The sequence below is a fragment of the Cheilinus undulatus genome, linkage group 4 (assembly GCF_018320785.1).
Source record: "Cheilinus undulatus linkage group 4, ASM1832078v1, whole genome shotgun sequence".
Taxonomy (NCBI): Eukaryota; Metazoa; Chordata; class Actinopteri; order Labriformes; family Labridae; genus Cheilinus; species Cheilinus undulatus.
Window position 1 is genome coordinate 41,458,525 of NC_054868.1, and position 18,908 is coordinate 41,477,432.

The following is an 18,908-nucleotide window of genomic DNA, read 5'->3' on the forward strand; positions in this document are numbered from 1 at the left end:
CAAAGGTCAGCAGGGTAACCCACTGAGCTCTCCAGCATTTAGCTGGCAGCTGAGAGGAACATCAGGAGAACAGCAGAACTTTCCTCCAAGCAGGGAGGGCTAACCAAACCTGGGGGCGGGTGCTTACTCCCCACGTGACATCATAAGGGTAAATCTGAGAACGGCTTGTTTTAGTTCACATTTTCTGAAAGGTGGAGAAAGAGAGGGGGGAAGGGAATGGATTTCTCTGGTATTTGAGGGGATTATTGACAGGCCAGTGGCACATATTTTTGTTAGAAAAGCCTGAAAAAGTTATTCTTGCTTAATACGTCCCCTTTCACTCTATTGTACTTTTTAGTTTCAGCAAAAGGCAGTGCTATCATGTTTGTTCTGTAAACAAACATTTTGACAAGAAGATTTTTCATTAATAACGTCCTGATGGATTATCACAGCAAATAGCAGCACCAGTAGCATTTCATGGGCCAAGCCAGTGGTAGCCAGGGCCAAGCAGGGCCCTTTGAAATCTGATTGGCTCCCCAAAGTCCTGAAAATTATTCCCTATTTGCCTTGTCAGCCATTATCAAGCCATTTAGGTGCAGTCACTAAACATGTATTTACTTTCTTTGGATTAGTCTTACTAACTTTAAAAAGGAATATGAAAGTGGCTCACTACCCTGATATATTTCTGTATGTGGCCCTCTGTGGAAAAAGTTTGGGCACCCCTGGCTTATGAGATTTACTCTGTTTTCAAAGCGGTGGATATGTCATATATCTGCAGGAATCATTTAGGTAGTTATGTTAACTCATGCGAGAGAAGCTCTTCACTAAATCTGAAGAAAAATGGCTTGAAAATGTTCTTTCAAAACCAAAAATAAGGACATATGTGCTGATTAAACAGCAATGTATGCCTGAATTGTTAGTTACATCTCAATTACCTTGAAGCCAAAGATCCTTGGTTGCACAGTTAAGATTCGGTATTCCTCCTCCTGCTGTTGAGATCAGACAGATTCGAAAATATTCTCAGAGAAAACAGACTCTATGAGCTGTGTGATTCATCAGAAGTAGAAAATACATCCCATTTTTTTTTGCACTGTACAAAATATGATGACCTGAGAGAGTTATTGTTTCATGAAACTACTTGACTGAACCCTGATATTCTGCATTTGCGTGACGAGTAAAATCTGGAATAGCTGTTTAAATTAAATGTGTTTAAACTTGGTTTGTCTCAAAAACTGAACTGAATTAATCTTTGTATGTTGTATGAATGATACAATAATAAAATAAAATCAGCTTTTTTCTCCATTCTGATGCAGATTGTCTTCATCGTGTCTACATGGCGAAATGCATCAGCTGATTAGATATTTTTGTGAATGAGCAGTTGAACAAGTATACCTAATATTGTGATCAGTGAATGTAGCTTCGGGTCGAAATGAGTAGGCCGGGACTGATGATTTAGTGACTTTTAATTCCGTTTTCCTTAGTGACATAAGCCAGCTAAACCAACGTAAGAGCTGGATAAACATAAACAACAAGAGACAAAACACAACCATTAGCTTTAGCCTTTTCCACAAACCAAAATTAGCTAAACATGTCTCTGTTCAAGCACAAAAAGTTACTAAACTACACATATATTTCATTATACATGTATATGTGCAATAAACATACCTTGTTCCCACTTTCGACTGCAGCTAAGCCTTTATTGTCTCTCCCCGTTACTCTTTGCACCTTTTCTCTCCCCGTCCTCGTCTACTTTCAGCGCCGTTTTATTTGTTTACAGTCAAATCCTGTTTGTTACGTTCATACACGTCCTTTCACAATAAACTTCCGGTTTCACAGGAAGTGCTAACACATTCAAAATAAAAGCACACAATTTAACGTTCACTTTACTTTGGAGGCACTTACACTCCCACCAAATTATTAAGTGTTTTAACAAAAATTAACATTTTAAAAACACAAATAATTTACTTTTATGAACTGACATTCCATAAAAATCTACGAACTTAGCTCTTTACAGTTCTGCCATTGTTCTCCTTTTAAGAAGTCTCTAAAAGCAACACTAACTTGTGAACTGGGCGTTCAACCACTGACACCTTGCTTAAGCGTTCACCTTTTTTGTTCAGATTTCTGTCTCCAAGAAATACCTTGACTCTTCTGACGAGTCCATCTTTGTCTGTTACAGTCTCAGAGACTCTTCCAAGTCTCCACACGGATCTTGGTAGTGTTTCGTCAGTGTCCATAACTATGTCACCTACTTGAATGTTTCTTTTAGGCATGTGCCATCGCTGCCTGACCATGATGTTGTGAAGGTATTCTTTCCTCCAGCGGCTCCAAAACTGCTCCGCTAAGTATTGCATTTGACGCCATCTTTTCTTACCATACAAGTCCTCTTTGACAAAGTTTCCTGGGGGAGGCAGTACAGTGTTGACCTTCATTGTGAGGAGGTGATTGGGAGTGATCGGCTCCAAGCTGTTTGGATCATTCAGGTTGTCCAATGTAAGAGGGCGACTGTTTACAATTGCTGCTGCCTCATACAAAAAGGTCCTTAAGGAAGCATCACTGAGTTGACCAGGTGAGAGGGAAAGCGTTGAGTTGAGAATGTTTCTCACAGTCCTTATTTGTCGCTCCCACACTCCACCAGCATGACTTGCGTGAGGTGCATTAAAGACAAAGTCACATTGTTTTTCTGCAAGGAAGGTAGTCAGTCTCTCAGCATCAACTTCTTGCAGAGCTGCATTCAGTTCATTTTTAGCACCTACAAAATTGGTACCTTGATCACATTTAATCTGCCTGACTGAGCCTCTTAGTGCAATAAAGCATCGTAGTCCATTGATAAAGGTGTCCGTTGACAGATCCTCTAACATCTCCACATGAATGGCACGGGAGTAGAAACATGTGAAGAGCAGGCCGTATCTTTTGTGTTCCTTTCGTCCTTGTTTAGTAAGAAATGGACCGAAAACGTCCATGCCGCAGTGTGTGAAGGGCGGAGAAGGTTCCATTCTTTCTGTAGGGAGTTCACTCATCTTCTGTCCTTCCACAGGTCTCCTTTGTCTCCGACAGAATACACACTGACGAATGTAAGATGCAACAGCTTGACTTAATCTGGGGATCCAGTACCCACTGGATCGGATCTCATTCATTGTGAAGCCTTTGCCCTGATGATGAACCTTTTCATGACAGTGAGCGATTATTTGCAACATGATGCTCTCTAGGAATGACTATGGGGTGCTTGAATGTGTTTGGAAGGGATGAGTAATGTAGTCTTCCTCCCACCCTGAGCACAGCATCTTTGTCTAAGTAAACATCTAAATGATGTAGTTTGTTGTTGCTTGGTAGGGATTTACCTTTGCTTAGTGTCTCTATCTCCCCCTGATATGCTTGTCTTTGGAGATCTTTGATGATCACACACTTTGCGTTTTGTCGTTCACTTACAGTTGAGTGTGCGCTTGATTTGTCTTTCAGCATACGGTGTCTGAGACGTGCCACAGCACTGACGGCGTGAGACCAGGATGAAAACTTTGTAAGCCGATCAGAAAGACTGACATGTTCAACAATTTCTGTGTGCAATGTCTGAACTTTTCTCACTTCTGGATCTCCGACTGGAAGTTCAATGATTTCCTTTACTGGAGGGAGTATTTCCTTTTTCCACAGGAATTGTGGACCTGTGAGCCAGTTGGACAACAGCAGTTCATCCACTGTTGTTCCCCTGGATGCCTTGTCAGCAGGGTTTTCAGAGGTGGAAACATAAAACCATTGCTGGGGTGTTGTGCTATCGCGGATCTTTTGCACCCTGTTAGCAACGAATGTGTGAAATCTTCTTGCTTCATTATTTATGTATCCTATGATGACTTTAGAGTCTGTCCAAAAGAATTCTTGGACATTTTCAAAGACAAGCTCTTCTCTGAGCATGTTACTCACTGTGACTGAGACGGCTGCTGCAGTGAGTTCCAACCTTGGGATTGTGGTCACTTTTGTGGGTGAGACACGAGCTTTTCCCATGATGAAAACACAGTGCACATCTCCATCCTCATTTATCAGCCTTAGATAAGAACACTGTCCATATCCAGTGATGCTTGCGTCCGAGAAATGATGCAGTTCTCTTTTCACCACTTCTCCAAAGTTAGTGGGCACATAGCATCTGGCTACTTGTAAATTTTCAAGATTGACAAGATCTTTTCTCCAATGCTCCCACCGTGGCTTCAGATGATCAGGTAGTTGGTCATCCCAGCTGGTGCCTTGACGACACATTTCTTGCAGAATCTTTTTCCCACTGAGGAGGTAAGGGGCAACAAATCCAAGAGGATCATATATAGCTGCAACAGTGGACAGTACTCCACGCCGCGTAGGAGGTTGATCCTTGAGTGTTACTTTGAATGTGAAACAGTCCTTTTCTATGTTCCAATGAATGCCTAGAGCTCTCTCTGTTTGTGAGTCGCTGAATGTAAGGTCCTTTGTTTTGATGCCTGCAGCATGTTCTGATGTTGGTATGCTGTTTAGAACGGCATTGCTGTTTGATATGAACTTGTGTAGTCGTAAACCACCTTTAGCACACAGTTTACGTGCCTCTTGTGTAAGCTGTATGCAATCTTTCACTGTCTTTGCACTGGTCACTCCGTCATCTACGTAGAAGTCTCTGGTTATGAACTGAGAGCCTGATGGGTACACAAGGTTGTTCTCTTTGGCAAGATGTTTTAACCCGTAGTTTGCACACCCTGGAGAGGAGACTGCACCAAAGAGATGTACTGTCATCCTGTATGCTTTAGGCTGTGTGCTTAAATCTCCATCTTTCCACCATAAGAAGCGGAGATAGTTCCGATCATTTTCTTGTACTTGAAACTGGTGGAACATTTTTTCAATGTCACACATTACAGCTACTTGGTGTTGTCTGAAGCGTACAAGAACTCCTGTTAGATTGTTGATCATGTCTGGTCCAGACATTAGATGCTCATTGAGGCTTGTCCCATTGTGCTTGGCTGAGCAGTCAAATACTACACGCAGCTTGTCAGGTTTCTTTGGGTGATAAATGCCATGATGTGGTATGTACCACGTCTCACCTGGAAGTCCCTCATCCTGAGCTTCTTCTGCATCGCCTCTTTTGATGATGTCACTCATGTACTTAACATAATCTTCCTTGTATCTGTTATCTCTAGTGAGTTTTTTCTTGAGTTGGTTTAGTCTGACTTCAGCAAGTTGTCTGTTATCAGGCATGTGTGGTCTTTCCTTGAAGGGTAGTGGCATTTCGTAGTGCCCTTGCTCTGTTTTCTTTATGCCTTCTTTAAGCTTGTCGAGAAAGATGAGATCCTCTTGAGACACCGTTTTGTCACCTCTGCTGATTTCTCTGAAGTCACTTTCTAATACACGGATTGCATCCATAGGAGTTGTAGGAGGGATCTCTCTCACTGCAACACGATGACAGAAGCTGTTCCTCATATCAGTCTCAAGGTAAGGCTCTGAGCTGCCAACTATGCTCCACCCTAGATCTGTCTGCACAGCATAAGGTTCATTGTCTTTGCCTAGTATCACTTGTCTGGGCGCTAGTGCTCTGGGACAGTTATAGCCTATCAAAAGACCTACATCACAACTGAGAAGGGGTGGGACTTCATCTACAATTGGTGACAGGTGACTCCAGTGTTTAGCAGTTTCACAGGTTGGTATGTGTTCTCTGTTTGCAGGAATGTATTCTCTGGTATATGCAGGAGGGAGTTGGAGGACTGTTCCAGAGCTGTAGCCTCTCACACGGAGACCAGAGACCTTTCCACTGCTCACAACTGCATTTTTGCTCATCATGGTAGTCAGTTTAAGTTTAACTGGACAAACATCTGCCTGCAAATCATAGCTCAAATCTTGATCAATGAATACAGTGTCACTCTGTGTGTCTAATAAAGCATAAACAAGTTTTTCCTTGCATGGATTTGCAGCTGTAGACACCCACACAGGAACTATCATCGAGGTACTGACATACTGTCCTTCTCTGGCAACATTTAAAGACATTACAGCTGCTGTCTCTGATGTGTTGTTCTGTGTTGCATTTTCTGTACTCACATGTCTCTCTCTTTTCAATTCGCTGACATAGTTTCCGTCATGTAGGCAGGTTGGGTGTGCTTTCATGCAGGTGTCACAGGTGAGGCGACGTCGACAATCTTTAGCACTATGACCTTGTTTCAAACATCCATAACATAGTTTATTGTCTTTAACATATGTTCTTCTGTCTTGCAGAGACATTTTTACGAGGTGCGGGCACTTGTGAAGCTGATGTTTGTCCTGGCACAGGATACATGAAGATCTTACATGTGTTTTGGTTGTTGGCTGCTTGTCACCTTGTACGGTTGCTTCTGTGGTGAATACACTTGCCTTGTTCCTTCTGATGTCCTTTGGATTCCTGTTGTCGCTTGGTGCTTCCAGAGTACGAAGTGCACGGATAGAAGTGACAGGATTACAAGCGACTTCTGCTTCTAATGACAGGAATGCAGCAAAATCACTGAAGCTGGGAAAGTCTTTGCCTTCCATCAGTTCCTTTGTAACACTGCGGTTCCATCTGGCAGCTGCCCAATCAGGAAGCTTCTGTATCAATCTCTGATTTTCTTTGCAGTCATTTAATATTTCCAAGCCCTTTACATGAGGTATTGCAAGTGAACATGTATTTACAAAGTCTGCAAAATTTCTTAAACCTTCAGCGTCTTTAGATTGGATTTTTGGCCAGCTTGATAGCTTCTCTCTGAATGCCCTTTGAATAGTAAATGCTTGGCCATATCTCAGGTTAAGTTTATCCCAAGCATCTTGATAAGCTTCTTCATCATTTCTGTAAAATGTTCCTTCAATGCATTTACGTGCTGGACCACTCACATACCTTTTTAAGTAGTACAGTTTGTTTGCAGCAGATATGCCTTTTTGGTCAATCAGAGACATGAAGGAGGATTTCCATTCAATAAAGTGGATAGAATCACCACTGAACACTGTGGGCTCTGGTGTTGGAAGTCTGTTCATCATTATACTGTCCTGAACCGCTTGTGCTAGCTGAGCAACACTGGGGGGCGCTGACAACATGGGCGTGTTAGATGGGGGGGATGCAAGGGGCTGAGGTACAGAACATGGGCTCACTTGCACACTTTTGATTGACTGGACATCACCCATCTGTGTTATTTCTCTGTTATAAGCTTCCAATCTAGCTCGTGCTCCCTCTAGCTCCTTCTCAGCTTGCAGACGTTCTAACTCTGACCTTTGTGTCTCCATTTCCTTTTTGTGTTGCTCCTCTAGAGCTTTCAACCTTTCCCTCAGCTTTCTTTCTTCTTCTATGATCTTGTATTCAGCCTCCTTTGCAGCTAGCTCTGCAGCTGCATCAGCTCGTTTTGATGCAAGGTAAGATGATGCAGAATGGTGAGAGATGTTTGATTTTGCAGCAGTGGAACCGTAAATGGAAAGAGCATAGTCACGATCCAGAAGCCCACGTAGACGATCTCTCTCTTGCTCTGCATCAAAATCCCCATTTAAACCTGATATCCTTTCATATATGATTTTGATGAGGTCACGAGTGACTGCTTCACATGCATCTATTTTTCGTCTTAAATCAACTGCTGGTGTTACATGGCTTCTTAGATCATTGTACAGCTTCATAATGTCATCTCTTTCCTTTTCTAGCATGTCTACAAGTGATGATGAATCAGCTGTAGTTATGTCTGACTTTAACTTTTCTCTTGCCTCACGTGCTACATTTTTCCACTGTTCATATGCACTCATGAGCTTCTTCTCCTTTTTACTTTCTTCTTCTTTCTGATAAGCAAGCATCTTTTCAGTTGGAATTCTGACTCTTTCAGAGCGGCGAGGTAAATCACCCATACTGTGTAGTTTACTCTGTAGCTCAACTAACAGTTTTTCCTTACATCTGATAATTTCTTTAATATCTTGCCTTGTATTTTCACTTTCATCTTGAAGTAAGTCCTTATAGTCCTTAATTTCCTTTTGTAGACTAGCAATCTGCTTATTAGTGTCCTCAAGACTTACAAATGTTGTCTGTGAGTCCTCCATTTTTCATGCAGCTTTGTATAGCCTTATTCCTTTAGTTTTCCGACCAAATTCCGCCACCTGCTGTCCGTTGCGGGCATGCACCTTCAAGCGTTGAGACCCCGTTGTCCAGCATGGCGGAGAGTGGTCAAGCTCTTACTGTAGCTTCGGGTCGAAATGAGTAGGCCGGGACTGATGATTTAGTGACTTTTAATTCCGTTTTCCTTAGTGACATAAGCCAGCTAAACCAACGTAAGAGCTGGATAAACATAAACAACAAGAGACAAAACACAACCATTAGCTTTAGCCTTTTCCACAAACCAAAATTAGCTAAACATGTCTCTGTTCAAGCACAAAAAGTTACTAAACTACACATATATTTCATTATACATGTATATGTGAAATAAACATACCTTGTTCCCACTTTCGACTGCAGCTAAGCCTTTATTGTCTCTCCCCGTTACTCTTTGCACCTTTTCTCTCCCTGTCCTCGTCTACTTTCAGCGCCGTTTTATTTGTTTACAGTCAAATCCTGTTTGTTACGTTCATACACGTCCTTTCACAATAAACTTCCGGTTTCACAGGAAGTGCTAACACATTCAAAATAAAAGCACACAATTTAACGTTCACTTTACTTTGGAGGCACTTACAGTGAATGTATGTTTACATATTCCCATGCTTTATGAGGTCACATATGAGCTAGTGCACTAGTTTGGCCTCAAGGTCCACCACCTCCTGATAGAAAAAAAAATCACTGTTGTCAATTAGCTGATAAATACTGTCACAGTCTGGACCTTAGATAGGGTAAAACATCTGATTAAACAAAGAAACTGGACAAAACAAACATACTTTAAAAGTACATCACTGCAGAAGCACTGGAAGGAAAGGCATGCACACATTTAGTTTTGCTCTGTTCCTATGTAAATTTTAGTTCTTTTCTAGAATACAGAAATTAATGAATTATTATGGGGACTTGAGTTACCTCTGAATAAGTTAAATACAGTAGGGGTCCCCAAACTATATAGCCCATGACCCCCAAAATAACCAGAGACAGGGACCCCCACCATCCCTGGAGATGATCAAATCATAAGCATGGTTCTCATACAAAGTTACATTTTAAGGAGTTTTGATACACGTTTCTTATATTAAAGCAATACGCTATTTTACTTATATCTTATTAACTATTGTTTTATTTAAAATTCAAATTATTTTAAAGATATGTTTTACAAAAATTGATAAAATAAACTGCTTTTATGTATTCAGCTGTTTGTAGATGTTTTGCCTGATTTATGGAGGTTTTATGATCATAGTTAAATTTTTAACAAATATGAATTCATGTTTTCTAGTATAATTCATGTTTTCGAGTATTGTTTGTAGGGCTGCTTATGTTTGTATCCTTGTAATAGGTGCTGCTCTTGCAAAAGAAATATTACAATCTCAACGAGTTTTTCCTGGTTTAATAAATGTTAACAAATAATACAGTAGGTAAACTTCAAATTTGTTTTGTAGAGCATCCCATAACCCCTTTTAGTGTCCTGACCATCCCATTTGGAACCACAAGCCTAGTGGTTAGGTCGCCTCATGTACACAGTCCGCCTGGGTTCAAGTCCGGCCTGTGGCTTCTTTCCTGCGTGTCATTTCCCACTCTCTGTTTCTGACTCTTCTCACCATCCTTCTGTATAAATGAAGGAATAAAATTCCCCAAGTACCTTTTTTTCAAGTTACAATTTATGACAGCAACACCGGTCATTTTAAGGTTTAAGAGGCAAAAAGAGAGAGGTAAAAATATAACACAGCAGTATTGGTGATAGTGCCACTTCCCTCCTCACTCAGTCTTATACAAAGACAACAGGACACATCATGTAAATAGAAAATATTTATTTGTGGTGCATAAATACAGTGGTGTTTACAAGGTTGATTGATAATCAGAGGTAGAGGAAAGAACCACCCTGCTGTAATCAGAACCAGCCTTAAGTTCTGTGTGATGAGCAACAGAAGAAGTCCTTGAGTTGTTAGGGTGGAGATAAAAACCCGGTAAAAATACTCTATTCCAAGTTAAGTCTAACTTTAACTCAAGATCATCATCTTAACTGTCAACATCCTGAAATTGCAAAACTTTATAGCGTTACAGAGCAACAGTGACTTCCCATGTCTTTGATAAAGGTCTGTTTCTTTAAGTAGTCTGGTAGAGTCATCTACATATGATCCAAATGATAGTACCCAAAAACATTAAGAGTACCCAAGAATGCAGGTATTGATGTGTGAATAGCGTTTTAATTGTACTGTAAAATGTAAAAAGAATCATTCCATGTGTTTTAGAGGAAAATTTGATCACATGGAGGAAAAGTAACAAGTGCTTTATAAATGCCAAAAATGAAATATTCAAGTAAAGCAAGTGCCTCAAACCTAAGGACAGTACTTTAGAGTCACTTTCACTTCTGGTGATAAATTACTGCATTTACTGGAAATAATAAAGTAGTGTGTTCTGTTGGGAAATGTTAAAACATCCTGATAATTTTAGCATCTAACAGAGCGACAGATATGTCATATGTGTGTGTTAAAACTTAAAATTACTCATTTTACTTCTGTAAAAAGCGCACTGAGGAGAGAATAGCTGACCATTACTGGTTTTAAAAGACAGATTTACCAGCAGATGCTGATGTTGAGTCCTTAAGTGAATCCTGCATCAGTCTGATCATGTCCACGTCCCTGTTGGACTTCAGCAGTCTTCGCTTTGCAGCATGGACATAAAGAAGGTGCACAAACTGAACCACCTGCCGCAATTTTCCTTCGCCTTTTTTCGCTGCTCCTCGCGCCCCATGCAGGCTGTGGGTCTGGCTGGAGAGAGGCCGGTGGAGCGGGGAGGAGGAGGTGGTGGCAGGGTTGGTACGGGTTCCTCTCCCCCTGACTGAGCGGAGACCACAGAGGTGTTGATATCCAGCTTGAAGTGAGCATCTCGGGTTGCGCGCTTACACATGCCGGCCTTCACCAGCGCGCGCGAATCTTTGCACACTTTGCCCCGCAGCCTTTTGAACGCACGTGTCACCTGTTTCCAGAAGCCTTTGGGGTCGGATTGGTAGCCCGGGCAGCGCTGAGGTTTGCCGTTGTAATCACACTGGATGTCGGTCACTCCGCCTTTGATTCGCGCCTCCGGGTTTTCACATTTGAACGACAGCTTGACCGTGTCCCTGACGTCTTTAGCCACCCACGTGCACTGCATCTTGTCTTCAGAGATGACGAACTTTCCCCGGCCGGTCGCTGGGGACTTGTTCCTGCTCCTCTGCGCTCTCCCGGGGGCTGAGGTCACAGTTTTGCCCGCTCCCCGGGTCTTGTTGCGTGCACCGGAGGACAGCGAGACCTGCTGCCCGAGGAAGGCCAACAGCAGTAAGGGGAAGAAAGTCTTCAGCAGCATCTTCTTTAGCCGGAAACTTTATCACCTAAAGGGCAGAGAAAGGTTAAAAAATTAAAATCAAGAAAAGCAAAATCACTCCCAGAGATCATCAGTTTTATAAAGTCTCGGGTTTGAAAGCTTATTAGCTGAAATTTTGACCTTCTGAACATGCTGTTAATTCAGACGTAACTGCTTCAGTTACCCAAAAGCAGTGCCACAGTATTTTACAACTATAACACACTGCTCATATCAAAAAGTTAGACAGACAGGGTCTAACTTACCAAAATAACAAGTGTTTCCGTGCGTAAAGCTGCTTCTTGTGCCCCTCCGTGGTCTCGCACATGGCTTTCATACAAAGATGCTGCGGCACGCCCACCATTCCCGCCCAGCACACACACTCACAAAGTTACGTAGGCTTACGCATCTCCATTGAGTAAAAAAAAAAACAAAAAAAACTTGGCAGTATTTCCTTTGAGCGGACCGGAATGTGTTTTGTTCTGGCATGACCTGACAAGTCCAGACGGAGCTCCCGCCTCAACAGAGTCCAACTGAAGATCAAAGAGACCGAAAACCAAAACTGGGGATGGATTTGCGTGTCAGAGCAGAGTCGGTTTAATCTAAATACCTTTAACAAGCCTCTTTACCACATTACAACCCCACCTCACACACACTGCGGGCACGGTTCTGGAGGCTCGACTCTGACTTTCCACCAATCAGCTGCGGTACTCAGTTATCAGGAGATCCTCTCTTTTACTCATATCCGGCATGTGGCTGGACTTGTGTTGACAAGCAGTAGACTACGTGACTTTTATCAACAGAATAAAAAGAAAATGTAAGATACAGTAAAGATTAACCATGATTTTGGTGGGAAAAAAACGCACAGTGAAAGGCAGTTTGTTTGTTTTTAAAAAAGAGGATGAAAATGACTCCAGCAGAGAGCTGGGCTGTTTATGGTGAAGCTGCGTAAAAGTTCAAGTTGTTGTATTCACATCAAGGCCACCCTTAAGGGGGGATAAAGGAGACAGCTTTGCAGGGCCCAGCCAAACAGGGCCCATGGAGGTAAGAGAAACCATTGGCCACTGTAAAGTTAAGCTGTGACAACCAACATGTATTTTTAGCCTGTCTGGATGATAGAAGAAAAACGTTAGTTTGAACATAAATGAAATGTAGTATAGGGTCAGAGTATAATTTTTCTGAGCCTTATTTCTACTGTATTTGATCAAAGATTTCTCTTATCAAAGAACAAAAATGAATTTTCTTCACTGGGGAAACATAACTGAATAATTGTGAAAAGAGATAAAACAGTAGCTGATAAAGTGGCAAAAATGTGTGAAAGGTGGCAAAAAGTGGCCAAACAAGGGTTAAGGTGGCACAAAGAAGTGGCAAAAATGGGTTAACAGTGTCAAAAAAGTGATTGCTAAGGGGAAAAACAGCTAAACTTGGCAAAAAAAGGCATACAGATTTGGCCAAAAATTCATAACTGGCAAAAAAAAAAGGGGCTAAAATGAGAAAAAAAAAACAGCAATAACCAATAACCTTTGGTTACAGTGGCAAAATAGGGCAACAAGGGGCTAAAAAGTGGCAGAAATGGACAAAAGTGGCAAATATGGGCAAAAATGGGTTTAAAGTATCAAACACATGGGGGAAATGGCCAAAGGTGGTAAAAATAACCGGCAAAAATGGGGTTAAAAATTGGTTCAAAGTAGCCCAAAAGTGGCAGTTGACGAAAGGGGTAAAATGGGTTAAGAGTGGTGAAAATAAGTGGAAAAATGGTTGAAAGTGGCAAAAATTGGTTTTAAGTGTCAAAAAGTTAGCTAATAAGGGCACAAAGCAGCAAAAAATGGTTTATAGTGTCAAAAAAGTTTATGTCAAAGGAAGTGGCAATTGACCCCAAAAAAGGAAAAAAAGTAGCAAAAAGAGCAAAAACAGGTAAAAAGTGGCAAAATAGGGCAAGTAGTAGCAAAAGTAAGCAACAAGTGGCAAAAAGTGGGAAAGATGAGTGAAAAAGGGAATAAAATGGTTAAAAGTGGCAAAAATTGGTTAAAGTAGAAAAAGATAGTGGAACAAATGGGCAAAATTTTGCAAAATGAGTTAAAAGTGGCAAAAAAAAATGTGATTGCTAAGGGCAAAAAAACAGCTAAAGCTGGTAAAAAAAAGTGGCATGAGGATTTGGCCAAAAACATTCCTAACTGGTAAATAAAAAGGGCTACAATGAGAAAAAAAACAGCAATGATGGGTTAAAGTGGCAAAATAGGGCAACAAGAAGCTAGCTAGAAAGATGCAGAAAAGGACGAAAAGTGGCAAGTATGGGCAAAAATGGGTCTGAAGTATTAAAAAACATGGCAAAATGGGCAAAAGTGGCAAAATTGGTTAAAAGTGGTCCAAATAAATGGCAAGTACATCAGTCAGGACACTCTAAGTAGAGCTCCCATGTAGAATTTTTTAGGAGTAGTGTGTTTCATGGGGGTAAAAGAAAAGGGTCCCAGAAAAGATCTCAGGGGGACTCCACAAAAGAGAGAAGTGGCAGAGAAAGAGACCACTACAAACACACACTTGCAATCTGTCAGCCAGATGGGCTGGTAAACTTATTTGACCCAAAGACCACCAACAACATCACAACTTCAGGAGAAATTTTGAAGAAAAATCAGAGAACTGATCACAATCTATTTAATGGACAGCCCATCTGATAAGCAGTTTCAAAGGCCCCATTATTGTCAAATTAAAGGCAGTTGCAGTGGCAGTGAACTTTGGCGTCTCCCCCTTTTCCTTCCTTAGTATGTTCCATATGATGTCCGAGTGAAAGCAGGAAATAATCAGCTGAAACTAAGGCAGAATTGGTGGGATGGTATGAAAACACAACAACAAATGAAGACTTTAGAGAGAGAAAGAAAAATATCTCAAGGCTGTATCAGGGAATGTAATACAGCACAACTACTATTAAAGAACAATGCTGTTATTGTCGACAGGCCTGTCCACAGAATTGGCTGGACCTCTGGAAAACCCAGAGACTTGGCCTTTCCTATCTGCAGTCTATTGATGGAATGAATGCATGTGTGGTGGATCAGGAGCCTTGGTGCTAGCAGCCTGGGTAACAGTCCCTTCATTTTGGACCTGAAGATTGTGTCAAGCTTTTACTGGGTTCTGATGTTCAAATTACTTATTCATTCTACTTTAACCCCTTTTCATCCCTGTTTATGTACATTTTTGCCAAATTTGACCCATCTTTGTCTTTTAATCTTTTTACCACTTGTGGCCTTTTAACTACTTTAGCTACTCAATTTTCCACTTTTTATGCAGTTCTGGCCATTTTCGACCTCTTTTTTGCCTCTGTAACCCACTGTCGCCATTTTCACCCATGTTTCCCCTTTTTGCCACTTTTTGACCACTTGCTCCCTACGTTTCCCTACATTTTTGGTTTTCATTTTCTTTCCCTTTATAAGCCATTATTGCGGCTTTAAACCCTTTTTGCTACTTTTAACCCGTTTTTGCAACTGTGTAACCACCTTTCATCACTTTTTATCTGCCAGTTTTTGCCAGTATTCATCTTTTAAGCCTCTTTTCAGTTCCCCCTACTTTATTCTATTTTATATTTATTGTGGCTTTTGTGCACATCATGGCTTAGCTATGAAGTCTGATATCACTTTCTGTATGGTTTAGTCAATAACCCCAACCACATTGCTAATATTACCAATAAAAAAAGGTTAATTCTGCTTCAAGAAAAGGGGTTTACATTTTGAAAAGGCTACATTGTACCATAGCATGAATAAATACAATTCTTTTTTGTTCCTTTGATGATAGTGGTGTTTCAGTTGATGTAAAATATGGTCATCAAAGGCCTTGCTTGTAGATACTGCCATTGTAGACTGAAATACTGCTCCCCAACAATGATTATAAAAGACTAGTATAGATGAGCATTGTCTCAGTCTGAAGTGTTCCAGTGACATCAGTAATGGTGTGTGACTGACTAATTGTTGTAAAACTCAATGATTGAAGCTTCTGTGTTAATCCTTAGCTGTTTGTAAAGCCATTGCCTTGTGCCATCTCCATCATTTGTCCCACATTGACCAGATTGTAAAATCTGACTTCCTTTGTTCACGTTATCTATGAAACGGTGACACATTAACTCAAAGCCAGCTTCTTTCTCTCCATAAACCCCATCGCTTCTCCTTTGATATCCTGACATTAACTCATTGAGCATCTTTATTTACTCAACTCAAAGAGAAGTTAGAGGAAATGATTGTCTCTGTTTGCTCAGCTTAACTCAAGGCTGTTCATTTCAACAACCAATGAATTGTAACTCCAAATGCATTGGATTATTTTTTTTTGTAAAAACTCTGCTGTACAGCTGACTTCTTATTTAAAGGAAAAAAAAAGCTCAAAAGGACAAAAATATATTTTTAGTTTCACTACTGCACATTGCATTGCAAGGCTAAAGGGCCACACCTCAGTTTGTGCGTGAGAAGTGAGAAGTTTCCATCACCAGGGGGCGCTTAATCTAAACAATAACAAAAGATAGCAAAAAGAGACATGCTGCTCAGCTCAGGCCACCCTCAACATCTCACTTCATGTTATGAATTTGGAGCCCTGTTCCGTAAAGCTGCACTCCCATAATGTGTGTTTACTAAACAGTTAACCACCATTTTTCATTTGATTGATGAATTAGACATAATGATATGTTCATCTCATAGACATAATGATATGTTCATCTCATAGACATAATGATATGTTCATCTCAGCTTTTCCCTCTCATTGTGTGACATTAACCCATGCAGTGAAAACAGTGGATTGTTTAAACCTTATGGAGCAGGGCTGAATACACCTCATGGAGTGAAATCCTCATCTCATAACAAGAAGTTACACAGACGGGCAGAGCTGAGCATGCCATTTGGTCCAAACCTTTGACAAAACATCCAGCGTTCCAAGGCGACATTAAACATTTTACGTCTTTCATGGTGGCTCCATCATGGTGGCTACCATGACATCACACAAACCAATAAAATGATCAAAATTAAGGATTCATGGCTTTGAAAACTGTTGGAGATATATGAGGTGATCTAATAACTCGACTAAAAATATACAGATCTGTGGAGAACTTTAAGGCATGTTTGGACCAAAACTAGAGTCCAAGATGTGATGAGTAAGCTGCCTGGAGTCACCATCAGGCAGGAAGGAAGACTGACTCAACCCCAGTTGTGCTCTGGATGTCTTTGCATTCTACCAGACGCATGGGGAAAAAAGTCTGTTGAAAAAAAAAAAAAAACAAAGTCCACACCTTTAGAGTGGAGAAAGGAGTGGATTTGGCAAGTAAATGTGGAAGGTACTGTCTGGGCATGTAGCATGCAGCAGAGCCCCTGGCTGTGCTGTTGATGTCTGAATGGCCTGAAAACCACCGGCAGTCTCTGGGTGTATTACCAGGTGTGTAGAGGCCCAGAAAAAAAGAGATGCCATCGAGCTTGACCTTGACTGCAAATCAACACACACGTGTGTGACCAACCTAGGCAGCAATCTGCTGACTGCGAGGCTGAGATTGACCGCAGACTTGGACTCCTGCATGGGACAATGAGGTCTGCTGAGCAATGTGGCTTCCCGAATATCTGAGCATGCGGACGAAAATCAGAGTCTTTCAGTTATTGGTCCTTCTGGTCTTACTCTGCTCTTGTGAGGCCAAAGACGTCGACTCCTTGGTGACAACTTCTCTGCAGCGCATCTTTGGGTATTGTTGGCAGGCCGTGTGTCTAATGCTGACATGCTCAAAGAGTGAAGATGGTAAGGGTCAGCTTCATGATACAGGAACAGCAGCTGCGCCTTTGCGGGCATCTGGCAAGCTTTCCCAGGTCTGGGAAAAGCCAGGACCAAGCATGTTAGTCCAGATGCTGAGGGTGGCCGCCTGTGCTGTGGAGGGGTCAGCTAGGAAGGTACCCAGAAAGATGGCACATGGGCGTTGTGCAGGCCTGGAGGATGGCCATCAGGGGGCCAGAGTAGCACAGGACCAATGTTGACGCGGCAAAGTGCCAAACTGGTATATGCACCCATACCTGGCCCGCATAGGTTGTTCCATATTTTATTTTCATACACTTGTTATGAATTTCATTATTACTATTATTATGGTTTTTTTTAATTAAGATTTATTTTTGGCCTTTTTAGACTGCTTGGCCATCTGCACACCCATGAATGTCATTATTATGTCTCCATTGGGAACCAGAAGTTTGCGTTAAAAGTTTAAATCAAAAAGGGGAAATGTTACAAGTGGGTTTCCTGTGGCAAGTGGATTGAATGACGTGATCAGACTATGTTGTAATGGTCCTTTTTCTTGCATGCATTTAGATCCAAATATAAACAGCGTTGATGACATAGAAAACAGTTGGTCTCAGTTCCTCTTTTTGCTTCTGAAAGTGTTTTTCAAGCAATCCTTTTAAGAGCTGAAACATACCAGGGGTTTGGACTAAAAAGGCCTACATGTAAGCAAGAAATGAAGATGAGTCCCAGTGACCTTGACATTAGACTCCCAAAATTTAACCAGTTCATCCGGAAGTCAGAGTGGTTGTATGCAAAGTTTGAAGATAATCCCTAGAAGGGGTCACAAGAATGGCCCTGAAAGACAAAATGAAAACCTGAAAACGTCATGCCTCAGTGCTCAGTGGGATACATAAAAATATAGGAACCATACAGTCTCAATACACCACTATGAAGCTTCAAACAAGGTTGTACGTAGAATTGAAAAAACTTTATACTTAGAATAGATTTATAATCTGAACTGGACTACATGTTATACTTTTTATATTCTTTTTGATTTGATTTTGGCCCATATATAGTTCAAAGCACACTGCAGACTATTCTTAAAGGTAATCGACTTCACCACACCCTGTCATTATGTTTTATCTCTTTAAAGCTGCTGCAGAGGAGGATAAAACACACTGTGTTACAAGGAAGGAGCTGAACACAGCCAATATGTGTAGATGCCTAATAAGCTACTTTAAAGTTAAAGGAATTCAGCGATGACTCACTGTGAGTGGAAACAGTACTAGAGGATTTACTGTGGGAGCTTGTGGTTCTGTGAGTCCCTGTGTATCCATGTTACAGGTCAACACAGCACCATCTGGTGGTAGAAGGTGTCTGACAGTATGAAACACTGAAGCTACTGGAAATGTGGTTTAGTATTATATGCTCAATTGAAGAAAATGAGCTCTGTCAGAAGAAGAGATTTGTTAAAATTGTTCAATTTTTAATGTACATTATTTTATATCTAACACTGCTATGCATACTGAAAAATTGGATATTTTTCTTTACAACCTTTAGGCTCTACTTTATTTGTGATTAGGGTTGTAAGTTTGTTTAATTTTATCTTATATTAAGTTACATAGCGGCTGTATGTGGGGAAAAGTGTTGGGATATATCTACAACCCAAATTCCAAAAAAGCTGGGGCAATGTGTAAAATGAAAATACAACTGAGTGCAATGATTTGCAAATCTCATAAACACATATTTTATTCACAATAAAACATAAACTACATATCAGATGTTAAAACTGCGAAATGTTACCATT

General features: G+C 41.0%; 1 protein-coding gene across 1 annotated transcript; it reads right to left on the bottom strand.

Moving 5' to 3' along the window:
• Positions 1–9,837: 9,837 nt before the first annotated feature.
• LOC121508561 (fibroblast growth factor-binding protein 1-like) lies at positions 9,838–11,738 on the bottom strand. The gene is made up of 2 exons (XM_041785494.1): positions 11,647–11,738; positions 9,838–11,411 (listed from the first exon to the last, which is right to left on the bottom strand). The coding sequence occupies exon 2, from the start codon at positions 11,384–11,386 to the stop codon at positions 10,694–10,696; it is 693 nt and encodes a 230-aa protein (XP_041641428.1). The 5' UTR covers positions 11,387–11,411; positions 11,647–11,738; the 3' UTR covers positions 9,838–10,693.
• Between the last annotated feature and the right edge of the window lie 7,170 nt (positions 11,739–18,908).